Raw genomic sequence first — 25,101 nt, 5'->3', positions numbered from 1 at the left:
AGGAGGTCATTATTGCCACAGTTGGAATAACGGGGGCCGTGTGAGAAGAGGGCTCTATTTCTTGTTAAACTGAATTGTAAGTCTGGGATGGAGTCATTTAGTTTGTGGTGTTGGAAGATAGTGCCCGTTCTTTGCAACTAAGAGCATCTTTGCCAATTTTGCTTCTTGAAAATAGATACTATTAGTACTTTCAGATATCTCCTTTTGACATATTTGTACTAGACTAACTATAAAAATTAAAGGCTACTTTTTATCAAGTTAAATTAATTACTGGCTACTGTATCCCTAAATTCAAATGTGAATACCTCTGTTAAAAAGATTCCACTTAAGCTGGGCTACGCTTGTAATCCCAGTGGCTCCAGAGGCTGAGGCGGGAGGATCACCAGTTCAAAGCCAGCCTCAGCAAAAGTGAGGCACTAACTAACTCACTGAGACCCTGTCTCTAAATAAAAATACAGAATAGGGCTGGGGATGTGGCTCAGTGACCTTGCGCCCCTGAGTTCAATCCCTGGTACCACCCCCACCCCTTCCAAAAAAAGAATTCCACTTCAGGCAGAACAAACCTGTAATCAGGAGGCTGAGTCCTGAAGGTCATAAATTCAAGGCCAGCCTGGACAATTTAGTGAGACCTGTTTCAAAATTTGAAAAAAACAAAAAGGGTTGTGGATGTAGCTCACTGGTAGAGCTCTTGCCCAACACTGCCAGGCCCTGGTTTCAATTGCCAGTATGGCAAGCAAGAAATAAATAAATAAAACATTTCAGCTAGGAGTTCACCTTATAAGTCCCTGGTTCAGTCTCTGGCACAAAAAAAACAAATTTAAAAATTCCCATACAATCACAGAGTTTGTAGGATGTAGCGGATATGGCTTCAGGAGTGTCATTAAGAAGCTTTCTTCAAAGAAAGAAAGGAGGACTAAGTAACCTGTAGTGTCACACTTGGCCCTAAAATTCTATGCTGTATGTAAGGGCTTACTTGCTCTGTTCAGAGGTTATTTAACTGGAAGGACACACTACCCCCAGAATCTTGTCACTGTTACCAACCCATGGAACTTTTTCACTTAAGCTCTCAAGCTCTGTAAACCTAAAGGAAAATATCTCCATAAACCATTGTCTTTGGGGAAATTCCTAGATAATTCAAGGAGCTCAGTAAATTGTTTAACACAGGTCTGGGAGGCTAGTATTTGTAAGGGGTGAGAAGAATGAGGAAAGAAGAAATGATTAGGAAATGTGCAGTTATAGTTCAGTCACTGGGTGGAGTACTTGCCTAGCATGTGTGAGGCACTGGGTTCTATCCTCAGCACCACCATAAAAATAAATAAATAAAACAGATATGTCCATCTACAATTTTAAAAAAAATTTTTTTTAAAGAGAGTGAGAGAGAGAGAGAATTTTTAATATTTATTTTTTAGTTCTGGGCGGACACAACATCTTTGTTGGTATGTGATGCTGAGGATCGAACCCAGGCCGCACGCATGCCAGGCGAGCGCGCTACCGCTTGAGCCACATCCCCAGCCCAACAATTAATTTTTTTTAAAAAATGATCAGGAAAGAACAGTTAAAATGCAAAGTTGTTGGGACTGTGGGTGCTGATGGTGATAAAAGGCCAGGGAAAGACTGGATGTTTGAAAATGGCATTGCATTTAAAGGTTTTTTATTATCATGATTAAAAAAACCCTTAATCCAGCCTTTGATGCATCAGAGGAATAGGAACTACAGTAGGGAGGTATAAAAGAAGTACATATGGAATTAGTCTGGAAATCAGTATGGCCTTGAGAACATAGGACCTCCCAGAAATTAATATAATCTTGGGGGAAGACTAGCACAGCTCACACAGAAGGAATGGAGAGTTATGCTGTACCTCCTTGAGGGCAGAAAATTTCAATAAATTACTTGGATTTCTGCTCTGACTTTACTTTGCCACTCCCTCCACTATTCGTATATTTATATCATTATGGACCCCGGATATTTTATACTTCAGTTATTTTTTGCTCGAATCATTCCAGTTTTGCCCATTAGTGGCTTTCATTTGGCTTCTGTATCTTTGTCATACACCACTACAAGATACTCCACGCTATTTCATATATCAGTCCCATCCTGGAATCATCACTTTCTAATGAGCCCTGGTTCTTTTTATTGGAGAATGGTATTTAAAACCAAATCTGGGTTCTAGTGGGCGACTGCTATTGGGTATCATTGCTTCTAGGATTTCTCTAAGGGACTTTTTTTTTGGTTGCTGTTTAGTTTTTGAGGTGCTGGAGCTCAATCTCAGACTTTGTGTTGACAAGAGATTTAAGTTTACTTTATCCTATGCAAGGGTTTGTCTTGTTGAAAATTGTTATTTTATAGTCTAGTATTAATTACAATTTAGCCTCATAAATCCATGACCTATACAAAAATTAACTTTGAGAGTAAATGCATCTTTAGGGAGGAGGGTGGTACCAGGGATTGAACCCAGAGGTGCTTAACCACTGAGCTACATCCTCAGCTGGTTTTTTATTTTGAGATGGTCTTGCTAAATTGCTGAAGCTGGCTTTGAACTTGGGTTCCTCCTAATTTAGCCTCCAGAGCAGCTGAGATTACATGTGTGCTCTGTGGTGCCCAGCTGAGTTAATGCATTTCTGATGGCTTTGAGTTGTGCTGGTCTATCACCTATTGTCTGCTAAAGTTGTCATGACAGTTTGGAATTGAGCACAAATTTGTTTTTGTTTTTCTTTCAGTACTGGGGATTAAACCCAGTGTCTCTCACATGCTAGGTAAGTACTCTACCACTGAACTACATCTCTAGCCCTCAACATTATTTTTTTTCAACTTTTTTTTTATAGTTGTAGATGAACAGCATGCTTTTATTTTATATATTTGTGTATGTGGTGCTAAGGATCCAACCCAGTGCCTCACACATGCTCGGCAAGTGCTCTGTCATTGAGCTCCAGCCCTGAACATTAATTTTTGATTATTGTTTTTTAACCTGATCATCTATCTATAGTTTTTCTACTTCCCCATATCCTGAGTGGTTCCCTGCCCTCTCTCTTTTTTTTTTTTTTTTTTTTTTTGGTACTGGGGATTTAACGCAGGGGCAATGAGCCATATCCTCATCCCTATTTTATATTTTATTTAGAGACAGGGTCTCACAGAGTTGCAGGCTGCCTTGCCATAGCTGAGGCTAACTTTGAACTCACATCTTCCCGCCTCAGTCTATGAGCCACTGGGATTACAGGTGTGTGCCACCTGCCCTTTTTTTTTTTTTTAACCTTTAATGTAGCAAATGTTACTAGAAATTGTTCCAATGCTGATGACTTTTAGAAACCAGCTTTCAGTTGTTCAACATTGCCAATTCACATTAATAATGGTTCAGGATACCAACTAAAAAGAGATCAAGGAATTGCATACCATATTTTGGTTCTCCTCAGGTTTCATATCTGTAAAACATGAGCACTATTACTGCTTTAGACCTTCTGTTAGCATGGGCTCCATATTCATACCATAGGCTTAAATGAAGGCTCGCCATAACATACTGAACTTGGTATGTTTATTATCTAAGATTCTGGAATGGATTATTGAAAGGATGTTTCCACCATATATTCACAAAGGTCAAGGAATTTTTCAGTTATTCCCAACTTTTGATAGGCTGATATTGCAGTTATTGTCTCAAAATAGCCTTATGAAAAAGATAAATGGAAAGACATGTCAATAAATTAGGTTTGTCCATAAATATTTTAATACTTGTAACCAAATACCAAAGGTTTATGTGTCACTGATAATTGAATCATGCAAAGGGCCCAAGAAATTTGGTTGATTTAGCATGTATCTCCTAACAGGATGAAAGTGTAGATGGCATGTTGGGCAACTCTGAAAGTAGCTTCTTTAGAAGAGGCAAAGGAGATTGTTCTTTCTTATGCTGAAATGAAATTTGTCTTAGAACAATAATAGGTATATAATAAGGATCAGAAACCATCTGCATTAACCCAAAAATATGGAAAATGTGCTTAGAAGTTCATATGTGAAAATTTAGGGATTTATGTTCAACTACTCAGCAATCTAATTTTCAAAAATTAAAATAAGCTGATACAGCGTTCCAAAAGAATACTGTACCCAGAACAAGGATGGCAAGGTTTCTGTCATACTCTCAGCAAGGCAGACACCTCATAGAAAAGTGTTTGTTTTTTGAAGTCACACTTAAAACAGGGAGTTAGGCAAACAAGTTATTTCTTAAAAGGAAAACAAGATTGTGAGTTCTGTTTAAGTATAGTGATTCACTGCTTACTATGGATCATACTGTTAAATATGCTAATGCAACAGAAGACATATCCCCTGTTCTTGTTGTGGCCCAGTAGGGGGAGACAGTCTGCTTAAATTATGCACAATGGGTTTTTGAAGCAGAGAACAATTTAGCTCAAATTGTCAGAAGTCAGTGAAGGCTTTCTGGAGGAAATATGACACCTAAAATATATCCTAAAGGAGTCCTAAAGTAGATTGAATCCAAGAAAAATTGGGAAGGGAACCCTGCCCACAAGGAACCACTAAAAGGATAAATTAGAAAGGTTCCTCCTGAAGAAGCTACAATACATAGTTTTGAATATCTGAACATTAAGTGATTTTTTATGGCTCTTGAGATAAGATTAAAGGAAGCAAATTTCAGTTCAGAATATAAAAACTCATTTTATTTAGTGAAAATCCACATTGAGGCATCCCAACATAATGAAAATTCAAATATAACAAAATTGGCAGTTGGCTTGTTTCATAACAGAATCACAATATCATTAACCCACAACCATTCTACCATTTTACAGGATTGTTTTGGATCTTACCCATAAACTGAAACTCTGTCACAATGCTGCATCAATTAGAGCTGTCCAAATGAGAAGCTGCACAGTGAAATGGGAAACTTTTTTTTGTACTGGGCAAAAAAAGATGCCTGTAATCCCAGCGTGCACTGTAGGGATTTTACCACTAAGCTAATCCCCAGCTTTTAAAAAAATTTTTTATTTTCAGACAGTCTCTTAAATTGCTGAGGCTGGTCTCCAACTTGCAATTTTTCTGCCACAACTTCCCAATGGCTGGGAATTACAAGCATAAGCTACTATGCTCATCTTGGGATATGTTTTTAAATATAAACTGGACAATAATTTGTTGCACTTGCTGCAGAGGGATGAGCACATTTAGATTGGAAATGGCCTCCAAGGTACCTTTCATCTGATATCCTGTAGCCTTCAAAAGAAAATGTGATTAATTCCATAAATAAATTGGTAAATTACCACATTATACTAAATAAAGCTTATGTTTCTTACTAATTGGCAGAACTTGGCGGGCATGGTGGTATGCATCCATAATCGCAGTTACTTAGGAGGCTGAGGTAGATACATACAAAAAGTAACAAAGAAAAATAAAAAATAAGGGGTTTGAATTTAAAGTAATTTGAGACATGTAATAGTCTAGCCTTTATCTGTTGATAAATCAACTATAAAAATGTTCATAAGACAATCTGGGAAATTTAAAACACTGCTTAAATATTTAACAGTATTAAAGAATAATTTATTAGAGGAATGATAATGGTATTGTGCTTTAAAAAAAAAAAGAGGGTTTTTGTTCTTAGGACACATACAGTAAATGATCAATAACACATTATCAGGAATTTGCTTTAAAATGGTCAAGCTGGATGCAGCAGTACATGCCTGTAATCCCAGCATGCACTGGAGGGCTAAGACAGGAAGATCCAAGTTCAAAGCCAGCCTCAGCAACAGCAAGGCACAAAATAGGGCTGGAGACATGGTTCAGTGGTCCAGTGCCCCTGAGTTCAATCCTTGGTACTTCCCCCCAAAAAAAATTAAAATAAAATGATCCAGAGCAGAGGTGGGGTGGTGGGGAGTGAATGACATCAGAAATGAAAATTGGGTGTGTTTCCTGATAAACCTGGGCTCATTAAATGATTTTATTTTTATGCTTAAAATGTATAAAAAAAATTTTCAGGGAGCTAGATGGGGAATTTACTGTCCTTAGTGTGCATAAAGCCCTAGGTTCAATCCTTAAGACTGCCCTCCAACCAATTCTTTTTCAGATGTATGTGAGTGTGGTACATTCAACATGGGTGCTTTTCCACTGAGCTACATCCCCAGTTTATTTTTTATTTTGAGACAGTCTTGCTAAGTTACACAGGCTGGCCTCAAACTTGGTACCCTACTACCTCAGTTTCTGGTAGCTGGGATTACAGGCGTCACTAAATAAATTCAAAATGTGATAATTACACATAAAACATGAAACCTCAAAATAGAGGGAAATATAGGTAAACATTTATATAAACTTAGGATATCCTTAGATAGCATGATGCAAAGGGCATAAAGTGTAAAGAAATCAATTGAATTGACCATATACAAAATGCCTAATTCTATAAAAAGCCCCATGAATAAAGCCAAAGCTAAATTAAAAGCTGCCTGTATCATAGGACCACAAGCAAAATATTCTTCATATATAAAAAGTTAAAAGGTTAAAAATTAATAAGATGCTAAATTGCCTCCAAAAATAAAAATGGCTAAGAATACAAACAAGAAATATAAATTAAATATAGTATAATCATAAACAGTGAAAGGTGTGAACATGGAATGTAATATGCCATTAAGTAAAATATACTATTATACATTTATACTTTAGAATATTTAGTAGTTCAAAATGATGATAATGTGCTTACTGCCAGAAAATGCGCATCCACAAAGATAACATGTATATTTTCATTTTTTTAAAAAAATTTATGGGGCTACAGGTACAGCTCAATGGTAGAGTGCCCAGCATGCACAATCCCTGGGTTCAGTCCCCAGCAACATCCACTGATCCACAGAAAATAATAATAAAAATATTTGAACACAACTATAAATTTGTTGTTTTGCTCTACTCACTTTTTCCTGAAAAAACTTATGAAAATTAATAAGAAAATGTTATAGGAATAAAAATTATAGGAACTCATTGGTGGTTTAATGTTAAATCCTACATCACTAAAAATGAACAGTTGCTTCCAGGAATTGTCAATAATATTCTGTTTGAAAGCAATGTTATTTATCAGTACAAGGATCCCTCTGATGTTCTTCCACATGTTCAAAATCTTATGCCATCAGCAATCTATCAGATTCTGTAACTGTTGTGGGAATACCTAAGTAACAAATGCCCAAATTGGGCATTGATATTAACAATAGTTTACTGATACGACCCCTGTAAATATCACATTTTTCAATAATAAAGTTTTGCACAGAAGTTGTAATTCAAAGGGCTAACTATATATTTAACTTGAAATATTATAATCCCAGTATTTTCATGAAAACAGTTGTCTGGTAACATATATTGCTTCTGCATCAGTTCCACAAACAAGACAAGGACCTAAAACATCCAAACTGTTCACAGACAGAGTCCTGCTGGGAAGCAAGCTTGTGATTTCAATACGGTCTTTCGCAGGATCAGTGCTGAGCCAGGAACTTATAAGAGATTGGTGAACGTTAGCCTGGTTACTAATGCTATGAGTCAAAAAAGTACCGGTTCTTCCTCCTGAAAGAAAAAGGAGGAAAAATTCAAGACTTCAAGACTAATTTTATGTTAGTATACACCTAAACCTCTACTGATATTTCAGAAAGATAATGAGAATTAATACAAGTTAATGAGAATTAACTTGTATTAATTCTCAGAATGACAGGCAGATAATTCCATGATCACATGTTGTCATTTTTTACCAAAGACTTATTCAGTATTATTAAATACTCAAATTTCCAGGGGAAAATATGGATACCTAACTTTAAATCATCATGTAAAGCAGATAGTTTATTTTCTTTCTGTTTTTTAATGGGAAGCAACAAAAACTTGAGGATAAGTAGAATAAATATGTAAATATATATAAATAAATAATAACAAATAAAAGCTCTTGGATAACAAATAAAATGTTCACAAAAAATTTCTGTTTGTTTTGTGTATATTTCTAAGTAAATATTTCCTAATGTATTTTTAAATGTTTCTATGATTCTAAGTATAATCAATTTGTTTTAGATCTTTTATTCTTACCCTTTTGAGATAAAGGAAACTTTAGAAGGAAAACTAAAAGGAAAACTTTAGAACATGACTAGATTATAAACATTCCTAACAGTGCTATGCACTTAATATAGAACTAAATGAGGCAAAGACAGAATATCAGCTATTATTTGCAATTTTCATTCTTTTCAACTTTCTTTCAGATCATAAAAGGGAAAATTTCATATACCATTCCATCAACACATAGGTGAGTATCTACTATGTGTCAGGCTCTATGTTAAGTGTTGGTAATGTAAGACAAAATCCTGAATCCTTAAATATTAGTAGGTTTAGGGGCTGGGTATGTATCTTAGAAGCAAAGCTCTTGAAGAGCACATGCCAGGCTCTGGGTTGGATCTCCAGCATCACAACTAATAATAATAATTTTAAAATTAATTTAAAATTAACCTATTAATTTTAAATCAAATGTACAATATTAAACCTTGTGGTCCTTTAAAGTCCAGCTCAACTTTCTTCTCTGAGAAATCTTTGAAGAAGCGCTAAATTCATGTTTCTTTCTTCCATCCCAGAATCCTCAGCACTGTGTTTAACATTACTATCTTGTTAGTTCCTTTTGCCATGATTTAACTTTCCATGCCCCTTCTCCATAACTAAATCCAAGACTTTCTCAAGAGGAGGTTGCATATTTTATGTTTGTTTTACCTTTTCACAGTATCTAATATCATGCTTTGCAATAGTAGAAAACAAAATATAATAAATAATTTTACTTCCAATCTAACCAAGGTTTCTAAAAAAGTAAGATTTCAAATATAACACAGTAGAAGTAGAGAAGGGAAATAAAATACAAGTACTTAACATATGCTTAGATAAAACTATTAAGTTCCTCCATAAATGAAGTTACAGACATGCATACATGTTACATACATTCCATACCTGTCCAGAATTTTTTGTGGGGAAGGTGCTGAGCAACTGAACCTAGGGGCTTGCGTATGTTAAATATAGGATCTACCAGTGAGTTACATCACTAGTCCCCTTATTCAGAATTTTTCTGGTGAAGTTTCAGAATTTTTTTCCATCATTTTATTGTTTATCTTGTTTTGTGCTCCCAAATATTACATTGCTTTTTTTTTTTTTTTGAATACAGTTCAAATTAATATACAAGTTAAATATCCTTATCTTCAATGCTTGGCTATAAAATATTTAGGATTTTGAATATTTTTAAAATTTTGGAATGTAATGAGCTATTTTAAGGTTAAAACCCAAGCCTAAACATGAAATTAATTTATGTTTCATATAAACCCCATTCATATAACCTGAAGAGAATTTTATATAATACTTTAAATGGGCCTGCATTTTTGGTACTGGGGATTGAATCCCAGAGAACTTAACCACTAAGCCACATCCTCAGCCCTTTTTATTTTTTCAGACAACTTTCTAAGTTGCTTAGGGCCTTCCTAAATTGCTGAGGCTGGCCTCACAAATGTTATTTCTGTCAGGTGGTATCTCCGACTACTCTAGAGTCGTTCCCCTCACTCTTCCTTTATCCTTTTATCAGTACATTTGGTCCAGCTACTTTCTTTTTTGCTTTCAGTCCCTTTTGCTGTGCTCTACTATGTATTGCAAACTCCATTTTCCAGGATCCCTTGCCATCTGCTTTCCAGATGGACCCTACCATGGGAGGCACTATGTGGGTGACTGGAAGGCGTAGGAGGAGAGAAGCAGCTCCCTTCCTGCTCCAGGATTTTGGCAACAGCAGCACTGGCAGCAGTTCCAGGCTGGGTTGAGGTGGCATTTTTTCCTGCTAATCCAGAATCAACTTTAACAGCATTTCCAATAATGTAGCACCAAAGGTATTAATGATTTCTGCTTTCTGGTTATCACCTTTTCTATTTGCACTACCAACACTCCTTGAATTCCCTTTTGTTTTTCCAGTCCTTCTAACACATGTGAAACTAACTCTTTCTATATTCTGGGTAGTTTGGATTTTTCTGACTGGGCTCTTATTGATATATATATATATTTTTTTTTTTTGAGGGGTTGCAGTTCTGGGAATTGAACCCAGGGGTGCTTTATCACTGAGCCATATCCTTAGTGCTTTTTATTTTTCATTTTGAGATAGGGTCTTGCTAAGTTGCTGAGGCTGGCCTCGAGCTTGTCATCCTCCTGCTTCAGCCTTCTGACTCACTGAAATTATAGGCATGCACATCCTGCCAGGCTATACTTCTTAAAAACTGTCAGCTAGATTTTGCTCTGTATGTATAGAAACATTTTTTTCCTGCTCACTATTGTAGGCCCTAACACATTTAGAGGATAGGCATTCAGTAAAGGTTTCTGAATGAATGAACAAATGAACTTTGGAACCATAGGTAAATCCTCAAAGCTTGGAAAAGGCAACACAAATAAATAAAAAACCTAGAATACAATTGCATAGTTCTTGGCTGAGCTTTACTCACTACTGATTTTAATCAGGAGACAGGTCTTTTTGAGCTAAGAAGAAACAATTTCTTTTTTTTTTCTTTCTTTTTTTTTTTTTTTGTAGTGCTGGGGATTGAACCCAGGGCTTTGTCATGTGAGGCAAGCAGTCTACCAACTGAGCTATATCCCTCAGTCCAGAAACAAATTTCTTAATACATAAAAGATCTATTTTCTTCTTGCATGTACCTTTCCTTACCAATATGATTATAAAAGAGCTGCCTATCCTACACCTGAGGGCCCAGTTACAGTCACTCACAAAGAATCTTGGTTGAAGATTCAGTGAAGTGAGCCAGCTAAGCATTTTTAGTCATCAGGAGTATGGTAATAAGTTGCTGACAGTCAGATTTCAGCCCTATGATATTCAAATTTACCCTAAAACAAGAAAATGAAAACATTTTTGTGAGAGACCAACATTGCACGTGACTAAGTCTCACTCCTTGCCGGGTGCTGAGGCACTCAGTCACAGAAATGTGGCAGAGCTTTCCCCATCCTTCTTGGGTTCGAGGGTTGGTGTCTCATGCATGGGTGTGTCTTGCTACAGCCCCATGAGTGAAGCTATGCTCACCTGTTCCTTTGTAATATAACCCCTTGCACTGTTTAGGGTAGAATCTTCCATGGAAGTGCCTTGTGTATGTCCCTTCTCTTATTGTATGTCCCCTTGGGTGTGGCCTACCCAGATGTCAGTCAACCTGCTGACAGTGGACATCATGAAGATAAGACTCAGCCCTCTGAAACCTGACCCCTTGCCTCATTTGAATAGCTTTCCTCAATAAAAGGGGTCAGCGCATGCACTCTCTCCCTTTTGCGAACCCTTAAAGTCAGAGGAGCCGTCACAGCGACCCCAAAGAAAAAGGTATTTGTGTCTCTTGTGTGGTTATTTTGCGCAGCCTAGTTCAACTGCAGTAACCCCTGAGCCTTTTAGTCATGAGAACAGAAACCCCGGCATATTTTGTCATTCATTAATGTTAAAAATATGAGAACATCAGGTTGGAGTTGTGGCTCAGTGGTAGAGTGCTTGCCTAGCACAGGTAAGGCCCTGGGTTTAATCCTCAGTACCACATAAAAATAAAGATATTAAAAAAATATATATGAGAATGTTCAATTTAGTATTTAAAGGCATACAATAACACAAGAATTTTCATTAACATGTTTTTGCCTGAAGCTGGGGTTGTAGCTTAATGGTTGAATGCTTACTAAGCACATGTGAGGCACTGGGTTAGATCCTTAGCACCACATAAAAATAAATAAATAAAGGTATTGTGTTCATTTACAACTAAAAGTAATATTTTACCTTAGCAGTAAAAAAGCTTAGAAACAACATTGCCAAATATATCCTTAAAATTCACCACAAAAAAAAAATCATAAAGGAAATTTTCATATAAGAAAAAAAAAAAAAGGCGTTTTTACCTTGGTGAAAGAGTGAGGACTTTTCAGGCACATCTGTGGAGGCATCCCAGTGCCATAAGGATCCATCTTCAGAACAAGTAAATAGATGATCTGGATTGGATGGGTGAAAATGAACTTCCCACACTAAAAGATAAAAACCAAGAAGTTTATTCCTCTGTAGATTGCCTGAACAAAACATTAAAACCCTATCTCCGACTTCTATCAAGCTCTATTACATACCTACAAACCTCAAGTATGTAGCCTCAAATCAAAGTCTTCAAAATTCAAGAGAATATAACTCCCTAAGGTTGAAATATGTACCAAGGAAAATAAAGTCAAGTAAATAACCTTGTGGACTGGGCCAGAAAATGAATAAAATTCCTCACTAAATCATTTAACCTATTATACTTTTTTATGAAAAAGAATAACAGTGATGGGCTGGGAATATAACTCGGTAGAGTGCTTGCTTTGCATGCATAAGGCACTGAATTCGATCCTCAACACCACATAAAATAAATAAAGGTTTATTAAAAAAAAAAAAAAAAAAAAGAAGAAGAGGGGCTGCGGATGTGGCTCAAGCGATATCGCACTTGCCTGGCATGCGTGCGGCCTGGGTTCGATCCTCAGCACCATATACAAAGAAAGATGTTGTGTCTGCCGAAAACTAAAAAATAAATATTAAAATTCTCTCTCTCGGGGCTGGGGAGGTGGCTCAAGCGGTAGCTCGCTCGCTTAGCATGCGTGCGGCCCGGGTTCGATCCTCAGCAGCACCATATACCAACAAAGATGTTGTGTCCGCCGAGAACTAAGAAAAAATAAATAAATGTTAAAATTCTAAAAAAAAAAAAAAAAAAAAAAAAAAATTCTCTCTCTCAAAAAAAAAAAAAAAAAAAAGAGAAGAAGAAGAACAATGGTGGGGGTAGGGGCAAAGAAGAGTGTGGACCTGAGTTAGAATGCTAGTCTACCATGCCCAAGGCCCTGGATTCAATCCCAATAAATTCAATCTCAAAACAGATTATCAAGTTGGGTTTGTAGCCTAGTTGGTAGAGAGAGAACTTGCCTCAAATGTATGAGGCACTGCATTCAATCCTCAGCACCACATAAAAATAAATAGAATTGTGACTATCTAAACTAAAAAAAAAAAAAAAAAAAAAAAGATTTCCTTTCAAAAGATGGTACTTTAAATGATTATGAGTCATATTAAGTAAGTATAATAATATGAAATGCAGGGCTGGGGTTGTGGCTCAGTGGTACAGTGCTTGGCTAGCACATGTGAGACCCTGGGTTCAATCCTCAGCACCATATGAAAATAAATAAATAAAATAAAGGTATTGTGTCCAACTACAACTAAAAATTAAATATTAAAAAAATAATAATATGAAATGCAGCCAGGTGTGATGGCACATAACAATAATATGAAATGCAGCCAGGTGTGATGGCCTATAATCCCAGTGGCTCCAGAGTCTTAAGGCAGGAGGATTACAAGTTCAAAAGCTGACTTAGCAATTTAGTGAGGCCCTAAGAACTTAGTGAAATCCTGTCTCAAAAGAAAAAAAGGGGGGGGGGGGCGGGTTGTGCAGGGATGTCACTCAGTGGTTAGGGTGCCCCTGGGTTCAATCCCTGTTTCCAAAAAAACAAAACAAACAACAACAACAAAAGTACGAACATAGGAAATACATTAAGAATGTCCACGGAGGTCTAGGGATATAGCTTAGTTGGTAGAGTGCTTATCTTGCATACACAAGGCCCTAGGTTCAATCCCCAGCACCACAAAAAATAAAATAAAATAAAAAAAGAATGACTATGGAAAATACTGAAAATACTAATTAAAAAAAAAAAAACTGGTAAATTCTCTTATTTTTTTTCCTGTCCTTAATAGATGGTTACATTACTGGAACGACTGAGAGAAGACCATAAAAGAAAGATAAATGCAAATCAATTTCTAAGAGGCAGAATTCAATATTGGCTTAAGTCAAGATTCGGGATACTTCTGGTCTACATCACAGAAATAGCAACTAGCTCCTAGCACACCAAAACTTGGAAATGTTCCAAAAGTTGGATCCAGTTTCAGATGGAGGAATTTCAAGAAGCCATATTGGGATTGCCACCCCACCCTTCACCCCAGCTCTAAACTTTAAGGGAACTTTGTGTACACAGACACCTGGGAGACAATGAATAGCCATGATTCCCCAGAAAGCTACATATAGCATGCAGGCAAAACTGTGAACAATGGTTCTGAATCTGAGATAGGTCACTTTGAAGAATCAGTATAGGAAGTATTTGAATTATGACATGAAAAGAATGACACAGATTTGTGAGGTGGCAACTAACCTTCATTCTGACAGTTATATACTGTCACAAAAAGGAGGGAGGGAGGAGGAGAGAGAGAGAAAGGGAGGGGGCAGGGGGAGAGGGGGGAGGGGGGTAGAGAGAGAGGGAGGGAGAGAAGAATGTTTTCTAGAGGTGTTCCCATAAAGTGAGAACTCTTTCATTAAAACAAAGTGGGAAAGTAAATAAATAAATATGACACACAATACCCTGTGTAGAGTCATGAGCAGATTGCCCAAATCTACATTTTTTTTCCAAAGAGAGAGTGAGAGAGGAGAGAGAGAGAACATCTTCGTTGGTATGTGGTGCTGAGGATCGAACCCGGGTCGCACGTATACCAGGCGAGCGCGCTACCGCTTGAGCCACATCCCCAGCCCCCTAAATCTACATTTTTTATGCATTTATTTTCAAATTAGAAAAAAAAAACCCTATAATACATTTCATTTCATTACTAGTTAGGAGGTAGGATAAATTCAAAGCAAAACATTAAAAGCCACTGCAGTTGTGTGTACATTGCTTAACTAGGCTGCCAATTAAAGAGGGCTGGAAAGTAGAGAAAAAAGGGTCAGGGGATATACCTCAGTGCTGGAGTGCTCTTGCCTAGCATGTGTGAGGCCAGGCCCAAGGTTTGATGTCCAGCACCACAAAAGAAAAAAAAAAAAAAAAAGCCAGGCTTGGTGGTGCAACCCTATAACCCCACTGACCTGGGAGACTGAGGCAGGAAGATCACAAGTTCAAAACCAGGTTCAGCAACTTAGTGAGGCCCTAAACAACTAGGGAGACCCTACCTCAAAATAAAAATAAATAGGGCTGGGGAGGTATCTCAATGCTTAAGTGTCCCTGGACTCAATTCTTGGTACCAAAAAAATAGATAAATAATTTTTTTTTTTTTTTAAAAAGGGAGATCAATCTGAAAGCTTGTGAGTCTTCCACCAGGTTAGCCCAAATCAGAATGTCTGAGGGCATATCTTATTCCTCTTTTATCCTTTTGTGTTCTTAGGCAGAGTTATATAACCTGGGAGAGGCAAACAACTTCCTATCCTTTTATTTGCTGGATGTTTTTCTTTTCTTTTTTTTATGAGGGGGAGGGGGATATCAGGGATTGAACACATAGGGACTTTATCAGGAAGCCACATCTGCAGCCATTTTTTTGTGTATTATTTAGAGACAGGGTCTTGCTGAATTGCTTAGGGACTCGCTAAGTTGCTAAGCTGGCTCTGAACTTTCGATCCTCCTGCCCTAGCCTCCCAAGCTGCTGGGATTACAGGTATGTGCCACAACACCTGGCTATTTGATTCTTGAACATAAAGTCATTTCTTTCCAAGGTAATAATGTGACTACTTTTTTTTTTTTTTTTTTTTTTTGTACTGGGAATTGAATCTAGGGGTGATTTACCACTACACTACATCCTGAGAACTTGATAATTTTTGAGACAGGGTCTCACTAAGTTGCTTAGGGTCTTGCTAAATTGCTGAGGCTGGCCTCAAACTTGCAAATCTTCCTGCCTTAGCTTCCTGAGTCCCTGGGATTACAGATGTACAGCAATGCTCCTGGCAATAATGTGAAACTTATTTTAACAGTGAAGTTGCAATATTAACTTTCTCGTATTTTTATTCAAGCAGAATCTAATAGAAACTTTTTGAACCAGAATTTTTAAATATAATCTATTTTATTATGACAACAGCTATGTATTGTTCTTATTTTTAAAAAAAGATGCAATGATAAATTGAGAAGCACAAAAGATTAGTACATATGAAAAACAACAGTCTCTATTTGATTAGGAAAAAAGGCATTCTTACACACTTAATGACAATATAACCTATTTTTATGTAGGTTTGACAACATGCATTATAGCTTTAAAATTATGCAAAAGTTTTAGCCAATCAATTCTACCTTTAAAAAATTATCCTAAGCAGGGTAAGGGTTGTGGCTCAGAGGTAGAGTGCTCACCTAGCAAGTGTGAGGCACTGGGTTTGATCCTCAGCACCACATAAAAATAAAAAAGATACTGTGTCTACCTGTAACTGAAAAATAAATGTTAAAAAAAAAAATTATCCTAAGAAAATAAATGCATATGCTGGGATTGTGGCTCAGCAGTTGGGCACTGGCCTTGCATGCCTGAGGCACTGCATTGGAATCTCAGTACCATATAAAAAACATAAATGGATAAAATAAAGATATTATGTCCATCTACAACTAAAAAATAATTTTAAGAAAAGAGAGAAAAAGAAATGCATAGGGCTGGGGCTGTAGCTCAGTGGGAAAGTGCTTGCCTCGCATGTGTGAGGCACTGGGTTCAATCCACAGCACCACATAAAAATAAATAAAGATACTGTGTGGTCATCTACAACTAAACAAATATTTTAAAAAAAAGAAAGAAAGAAATGCATAGATAAATACCTAAAGATATTTCCTATGGTTTTGGAGCTTAAATATGCCTCGGGCTGGGGATGAGGCTCAGTGGTAGAGTCCTTACCTACCACTATGTATAATACCACTATGTATAAGGCCTCAGGTCCAATCCCCAGTAATCCCCACCCACTAACATTCACATAGCTTACATGTCAAAATATAAGGGTATTAAAGTTTTACAATTCAGACATTAAAACCTATGACATAAAATGATCTATGTGTACCATTATGCCAAGGTGCTTATGTCATATAACTCATATAATAAATACTTTCGATATCTCCATAATACTTACTTTCAGCCTCATGAGCCTTCAGCAAAGATACAGGCATAGTACCTTGTCTAACATCCCAAATACTCAGCATTCCATCCTGGCCACCAGTAGCTACAACATGCTGCTGGTTGGGATGTCTGTCAACACAGTGAAGTGGCACTCGATCACCAGTCCTTTTGTGGGAAATACAAATATATCAAATACAAGGTAAAGTACAATTCTGTGTAACCCAACAAACATTTTATTCTAATAACTACAATACTATGCTAGTTAAGTGGCTTAATGATGCCAAGCTGGGTATGGTGGTGCCTACTTGCCAGAGACTTGGGAGGCTGACGTAGGGAATCTTGATGTAGGGAATCACAAGTTTGATGCCAGCCTCAGCAATTTAGTGAGATCCTGACTCAAAATTAAAAGGTAAAAATGGCAGGGCATGTGGCTCAGTGGTAAAACACCCCTGGGTTCAATCCCACTGCTAAGACTGGGGATACAGCTAGTGAGAGAGTACTTGCCTAGCATACATAGACCCTAAGTTCAACCCCCAGTACCACAAAACCAAAAAATAATAATGCCAAAAAAGTAAAGAGATTAAATGTATTTATAAATGTTAAAAAAAGCTCATTTTTACATTTATATGTAATTTTAAAATATGTAATTTTACATTTCAATTTACAATTATAGGCCAAAAGTATTCATTCTCTCTTCAATGTGGAAATGGAGAAACAAGATAATCTGATGGTAAAATGGACAAAACCCATTTCCATTTTTAGGGTTTTAAGAAAATATCAACTATACTCAAATATTCCTTATTCCTATTTTATTTAATGCTTATTTTAAATAACTTTTATTCAGTCTGACAGACTCCATTTTCTTTAAGAGAGAAGTGAATGTTACACACCTAGAAATGGGAATTTCTGCTCAGAAAAATGTTTTGGATTATATTTTCCACCTATAACATCTAGAGTGTATTTTATCCTTTATTGATAAAATCATTTGATAAACAGAAATAAGTTCTCCATTAAATAATAAAAACTTCAGGGCTGGGGATGTGGCTCAAGTGGTAGCGCGCTCGCCTGGCATGCGTGCGGCCCGGGTTCGATCCTCAGCACCACATACAAAAACAAAGATGTTGTGTTCACCGAAAACTAAAAAAAAAAAAAACATTAAAAAATTCTTAAAATAATAATAATAATAATAAAAACTTCAAAAAGATGAAGACTCTGAATCAATTCAGCAAATATTTACTAAATAAAGCATGAGAGTGTCAAGTCCACCACATAATTCTTTCTTTGTCAAATTTAATTAGGAATCACTACCTCAAATGCAATGGAGAACACTACACTAAGTGAATTAAGGCAGACTCAGAAAATAAAGGGTTGAATATTTTCTCCCATATGTGGAAGCTAGATCAAAGTAAGGGGGAAAAAGGGGTAATGGCTCAGATATAAGGATTCAGGAAAGATCAATGGGTTAGAAGGAAAGGAACAGAAAAGGGGAGGAAACATGGAGTGAACAGGACAAAACTATACAATGTGAATATATAAATAAACCACAATGAATTTCACCTCTATGTATATCTATAAAGCACCAATTAAAAATAAATAAATAGAAAGCGAAGAGGATGTAGCTTAGTGGTAGTGCTCCCCTGGGTTCAATCCTAGTACTGAAGGAAAAAAAGGGTTTTTAAAGACAGCTGTCATAACCAATTGGACAAATTGATTTTGCATTGCATTACTGAAATAACAAATCAAAACTTACAATGATAATATCTGAGAAGGTTCATTTCCTTGTTGTCTGAAGTCCCATATTTTTAACTGTCCAATTGAATTAACTGTAAGTATCTCAGGAGTTCGAAGGAAGGTTACAGCATGGAGTGTACTGCTATCTGCATTGTCTACAAATTTATAAAATGGCAGTGTGTTTAATAGATCCCTTTTTTCATGAAAATCTTAAATTGCATTGCATCTATTTATCAAAATATTACAAATGAAGTTTCCAATCAGTCACAATTTGACTTCTATGGAAAAATGCACAGTAGTGTACGCATTCAGGCAAATTCTCCTCAGAGAGAAAAATATCACGCATGGGACATCTGAATTGTTTTCTAAATGGAGAGCTGAGTTTTCAGGTACTCCTTTTTGTATTTCCCCTCAAGACTGTTACCCTGAAGATAGTGATAACGAAAGCTCAACCTTAGGCTGACTTCCCCATAGCCGTGGAAGTGACTTCTCCAGTTGTCAAGGCAGTGCATGCACATTGGGGTTACCTTCACCTTTTTTCTTTAAGTTGTAACAAAATATCGACTTATGTTCTTTAATTTTACCATTCCTTTAAATAAAAAAGTCTGGTACCAACCCCCCACCTCAAAAAAATTGTTACCATGCATTTCTGAGATAAATGTTCAAGCTCCTCTATATTCAATCTTATTTCCCACTAGTCCTTGATGCAAAGCTCTATGGGTCCAAAACCCACTGATCCAACAGAGCTACTCTGACCTTGTATTATACTGCTGACACATCTCAAATCTATTCACCCTCATCAGCTTCCTCTTTCGCCACAAAGTCCTTCCTCATTGTTATAAAGGTCCTTTTCTTAAGTGTCCTGGAGGGTTTAGAATTTATAGAACATAACTTAATGTATACTTTCTTTGAGTCTTATTTTGTGCCACTCCTTCACACTGCCATCAGGCAACAGTCCTTAACTAGCAGCAAATGATATAACTCAAAACTAAAAATCATAATAAACAACACAGAAAACTGATTCCTGGCTCAACCCCTAGAGATTCTGGTCCAAAAGATCTAGGGCAATGGACTATTAGAAATCTCAGCAGACAAGTCTGTGTGAAGCATAGTTTAGAAATGCTACACTAGACTAATCATTCTAAAGCATGACACAGAGAATATCGCTCCACTGCACAAAAACTTACAATGGCACCTTAATTTTTCACCACCAAAATGGTTCTGCATTCAAGATTCTTTGCAAACTGGTCCCAATTTACCTTTTGGATTTCATCTTTCAATCTTTCCTATAAAATACTAATGTCAGGACAAACTTTTTTTTTGTCATTTCCTGTATAGCTTCACCCTGTCTCCATGCTGTTGCCAATGTCTGGTATTATCATTTTTTAGTATTACTTATCATCTACAACCTAGATTAAGTTGTCATCTCCTTCCTGATTCTTTATCTAATAAAGAATCCCTTCTAGCTGGTCCCCCAAAATAACAAAAGAATCCATCTCTTTCTCCTCTGTAGTCAGTCACTCACTCTGTCCTCATGGATATGCTGCCTTTGACCAAGGGATTCTGCCTGTATGTTTTTAATACTCCTCAAACACTTCATCCTGTACTTACTCTGCATTTTTAGTGTTCAATTACTATATGATAGAAAAAATAAATATAATGATTTTTCTTACCTATTGTTCTTACAGCTTCCTTGTGATCAACCCTGAAGAGATTTATTCGACCATCCTCTCCAACTGTGACAATTTCTGGGTTGTCACACACAATGCCTGTACATGGGGCACTGCTATAAGAAGGACTGCCAGGCCCCGTGTGGTAGTGGGCTGCTGTCCACTGCTGGTTGACTGACAGAGTCTAAGTATTAGAAATGAGGATACTTTTTAATCAAAGACCAAGCATTTTTCCTTAAGAGTATTTTAAAATTCTATCTTGACTTTTCTAGAAAAAGAATAACTCTTTTTTTCATTTGTACTTTAGATTAGTAATGTCTAAAAACTACTAGAAGCTCCGTACACAATGAATTAGACTCACAAAAAATGTTGTCCAATAATGTGACATATTCATCTTAAAGCAAAGTAATCATTTTTAGATATCAAGCAGTTCAATGTTCAAAAGCAGCTATTTAAATTCTTCTTTTTTCCCCTTGGTATTGAGTACTAACTCAGGATCTTATATAGGGTAGATAAGCACTTTGAGTCAGGGTCTTACTAAGTTGCCCACTAAGTTACATCCTGAGATCTTTTTGTTTTTTACTTTGAGACAGGGTCTTGCTAAGTTTCCTGAGTAGCTGTGATTATAGGCATATAACATTGTGCCCTGTTTACTCATTAAATTCTTTTGGGAATGATCTTCTATTTAAGAGCCCCTGAATTTTATTCTTAAATAAATCTCTTCAACTTTAAAAAAATGACTTCATTAAGAAATACTGAGGCTGGGGTTATGGCTCAATGGTAGAGTGGTTGCCTCACACATGTGAGGCACTAGGTTTGATCCTCAGCACCACATAAAAATGAATATACAAAGATACTGTGTCCGTCTCTAACTAAAAAATATTAAAAAAAAAAAAAAAGAAACACTTAACAGGCACGTACTACTGCTTCTGGCTGCTATTATTTATTCTTTGTGAAAATACTTTTACTTATATAGCAGTTTTGACTCCATTCAAAAAATACTTAACTGGGTTTTACATTTACTACTTCATTGCCAAGGGTGGTCTCCAACTCCTGGGCTCAATAGATCCTCCCACCTCAGTCTCCTGAGTAGCTAGAGCTAGATACAGACACATGTCACTACACCCAGCTCCCTTCACGTTTTAACAATGTTTTATTTCTGTTATTATTAAACTCAATCTTGTTTAAGCCTTCTTAAAAATAACTAAAATACAAACTTTTTTTTCAAATAAAAGTTCTTTACCTGGTTATTTGGATGATGGAGAAAAACTGTTACACATCCTGTTGATGAAGCAGCTACAATTCTTTCCTGGTCAAAAAACTAAACAAAAAGTTCCAGCTTGTTATAAATCCAGAAACAGTAGTAGGGAGAAAGCCTATTATTCAACTCAATTAGTAACAGACTCTACCATAAGCAAAGAGCCTATGAATTCTAAGCAAATGAAATATGTTAATAAATCTAACAGTCAATACTGCTTTATATGTAAAAATATTTTCACAAAGAATAAATAATAATAGCCAGAAGCAGTAGCACATGCCTGTAATCCCAGTGACTGGAAAGGCCGAGGCAGAAGGATCTTGAGTTCAAGGCCAGTCTCAGCAATGTAGTGATACACTACCTCAAAATAAAAAATAATTAAACAAAACAAAACAAAAAAGCTAGGGATGTCACTCAGTGATAAAGCACCCCAGGGTTCAATCCTCACTACAAAAAAAGAGTAAGTAATAATGTTTTCCTAAGCTCACTCACCTAAAATATATGCAATTTTGGACCACAGCAATGCAACTTTAGAAAAGTATCATTCCTAAGGTTAGTACTGTTTCTATAGAGTAAATAAAAGAAATGAAGTAATGAAGAACCGGATTTGAAAACTCTCTCTCTTTTTTTCTTTTTTTTGAGACAGTGTCTCTGTATTGCCAGACTGATCTCAACCTTCTGGGCTCAAGCACTCCTCCTGCTTCAGCCTTCCAAGTAGCTGGGATTCAAACATCTACCACCACATCCAACTTTGAAAACTTAATTTCAAACTCCAATTACTGGGGCTGGGGATGTGTGTGGCTCAAGCGGTAGCGCGCTCGCCTGGTATGCGTGCGACCCAGGTTCGATCCTCAGCACCACATACCAACAAAGATGTTGTGTCCGCCGAGAACTGAAAAATAAATATTAAAAATTCTCTCTCTCTCTCTCTCTCCCCTCTCTCACTCTCTCTTAAAAAAAAAAAAACAAAAAAAAAAAACTCCAATTACTATGGGTTTTGAGATACTTTTTAGGGAACTCAAGTTCACAGGTTAGGGATGTGGCTCAGTGGTAGAGCTCTTGTCTGACATGCAGGAGGCCTTGATTCTGATGCCCAGCAAACACACACACACACACACACACACAAAGAGAGAGAGAGAGAGAGAGAGAGAGAGAGAGAGAGAGAGAGAGAGAGAATGAATTTAAGTTCTCTAAGTCTTCCTAACACTTTAAAACAGGAGTACTGCCAGGTGCAGTGGTGCACGCCTGTAATCCCAGTGGCACCTCTGGAGGCTGAGACAGGAGGATACAGAGTTCAAAGCCAGTCTCAGCAAAAGTGAATCACTAAGCAAATCACTGAGATCCTGTCTCTAAATAAAATAAAAAATAGGACTGGGGATGTGGCTCAGTGGTTCAGTGACCCTGAGGTCAATCCCCTATATCCACACCAACCAACCAACCAACAAACAAACAAAAAACACAGGAGTACTAATAATTCAAAAGTCAGGGCTGGGGACGTGGCTCAAGCGGTAGTGCGCTCGCCTGGCATGCATGCGGCCTGGGTTCGATCCTCAGCACCACATACAAACAAAGATGTTGTGTCCGCTAAAAAATTAAAAATAAATATTAAAAATTAAAAAAATAATAATAATTCAAGTCAATTCCATATGAACGTTCCTGCACATTATTTGCCACATAATATATGCTTCAAAGATTGTAGTCTCAGCTTTTTTATTGATAAAGAGAAATAACAAGCTAGACATGGTGACACAGGCCTGCAATCCCAATTGCTTGGGACACTAAGGCAGGAGGATATTACTTATGTATTGTTTGGCGATATCTACTGTCCAACAGTCCAGGAACCTGTGCTTTTGGTTCCTTCTGTACTATTGGTAATGTCTGTAATAGCCTTCCATCCCTCTCTACTTCTCAGAGAGAGACAGCCTCAGTAAATTTGTGAGGACTTAGGCAACTAGGCATGACCCTCCCTGTCTCTAAATAAAATACTAAAAAAAGGGGGATGTGGCTTAGTGGTAAAGCACCCCTGGGTTCCATCCCTGGTACCTAAAAAAAAAAAAAAAAAAAGGGCAAAGAAAAAAAAGCAGAAATAACAATACCTGAGGGATGGGGATATAGCTAACTGGTAGAGCACTTGCCTAACATGTGCAAGAGCCTAGATTCAATCCCAAGCACCTTACTGCAACAAACACACAAAACATAAACCAATGCTTGATATGTGGAAATGCAATGAAAATTATGTTAACTTATATAAAGCTCCAAAACATTCCTTGGTGCATAGATTAATTTTTAAAAACTAGGATTAAATCTACAATCTCTTTCCCAGTTCTGATCCTGCCACCAAGTGGCTAAATGTGCTGACAAATCATATTTACTAGGAGTGTGACTAGACAAAATTTTAAGATCCCATGCATCTCTAGATATATTATTTTCAGTTTTTAAAGTTATCTTTTGGGTACAATACAGATTTACCTGTAAATCCATGACATCACCATGGTGTTTGATATCACACAATAATTGATGGTCTCCTTCAAATCCTCCATCAGAGTCCAAATTTCCAAAATCTCCAATAGACCACAATGAAACATAATTTTCCTGCAAAGATAGCGTAAACGTCAACTAGAGGAAAGTAAAATCCGTATTACTTTCAGCCAATCTTGATTCAGAAGAACCTCACACGAATGGTATGGTAGGTAAGAATTTAAAAACACAAGGAGATACGAAGCTCAACCATTAATGGCTGTGAACTACAGGCAACAGAACCGCGACGAGGGTTCAGGGGACAGAGAAGGGCGAGAGGAGCTAGAAGGTGAGAGTTCGCGCTCGGCCGGCCCAGGACACCCAAGAGGAAAAGAAAGAAGGTACGGGCTCCGCTTCCCGGGAACAGCGGCACCTCATTGTCCCAAGAACCGGTAGCGAAGGTCTCTGCGGTCTGCAGGCTTCCCGGGGGCACTGGTCGCCAGCGGGTTTTGCTGATTTTCTGAGACACAAACTTGGCATAAATTTCCTCCATGCTGAAGGCGACCACGGCAAACAGTGCAAGAAGCACAACGCGCGCCTTCCAGCCCCGCCCCTTCCACGGAGCCTGATTGGATGAGATCTCAGAGGGAGACGGTGGCTGCAGAGAGCCAATCTTTACCGGAACCTTCTGTGAGCGTAGCTAGCATCTGAACTGAAGGAACCCTTCACAGAAGTGGCTTTAAACAAAGGTGAACGGACCTACGCCCTTGTGCAGTAAGACCAGCACAAAACCTGCAAAATCAATATAGGAACATTGAGACAATGTACTTTTGCAATAATTGCAAAGTATGTAACAAAGAGCTAAAATAAAAACAATGCAGAGAAATCACCTTGTATCACAACTAAGCATTCAGTTGCACATCGCTGCATATAGAAAACAATTCAAAATCCTTAAGTTCTCATAGAAGTACCTCGACTAACATTTAATCGTATTATCTTCCTCTTTTTCTCCCAGATTCTTTGCTTCAAAATTAATACACATAATGTCAGAGCCTAGAGTTGGAATTCTGAAGACTCTAATTTTAGTTTGACACTCATTTCCTTCC

At 37.2% G+C, this 25,101-nt stretch overlaps 1 protein-coding gene and 1 long non-coding RNA gene across 2 annotated transcripts; one reads left to right on the top strand and one right to left on the bottom strand.

Annotated features, from left to right (window-relative positions):
- Positions 1–4,636: 4,636 nt before the first annotated feature.
- Nup43 (nucleoporin 43) lies at positions 4,637–24,617 on the bottom strand. The gene is made up of 8 exons (XM_005321362.4): positions 24,429–24,617; positions 24,008–24,130; positions 21,524–21,601; positions 20,284–20,464; positions 18,630–18,765; positions 16,893–17,044; positions 11,881–12,003; positions 4,637–7,524 (listed from the first exon to the last, which is right to left on the bottom strand). The coding sequence occupies exons 1-8, from the start codon at positions 24,546–24,548 to the stop codon at positions 7,295–7,297; spliced, it is 1,143 nt and encodes a 380-aa protein (XP_005321419.1). The 5' UTR covers positions 24,549–24,617; the 3' UTR covers positions 4,637–7,294.
- LOC120889159 (uncharacterized) lies at positions 14,285–20,964 on the top strand. Its single transcript, XR_005733030.2, has 2 exons — positions 14,285–15,454; positions 20,299–20,964. It is a non-coding gene; the product is annotated as an uncharacterized LOC120889159 (long non-coding RNA).
- Positions 24,618–25,101: the final 484 nt, after the last annotated feature.

Source organism: Ictidomys tridecemlineatus, chromosome 8 (assembly GCF_052094955.1).
Source record: "Ictidomys tridecemlineatus isolate mIctTri1 chromosome 8, mIctTri1.hap1, whole genome shotgun sequence".
Classification (NCBI taxonomy): Eukaryota; Metazoa; Chordata; class Mammalia; order Rodentia; family Sciuridae; genus Ictidomys; species Ictidomys tridecemlineatus.
The sequence above is the reverse complement of the archived record's forward strand: the minus strand, read 5'-3'. Positions and strand labels throughout refer to the sequence as shown.

Bases quoted from the DNA above. Each gene is read 5' to 3' on its own strand.
- Nup43 (XM_005321362.4), bottom strand. From the start codon at position 24,548: ATGGAGGAAATTTATGCCAAGTTTGTGTCTCAGAAAATCAGCAAAACC. The intron at 24,131-24,428 runs GTGCCGCTGTTC...CTATCTTTGCAG, and splicing joins CCGGTTCTTGGGACAATGAG to GAAAATTATGTTTCATTGTG. The intron at 18,766-20,283 runs GTAAGAAAAATC...ATAAATTTGTAG, and splicing joins GGAAGCTGTAAGAACAATAG to ACAATGCAGATAGCAGTACA.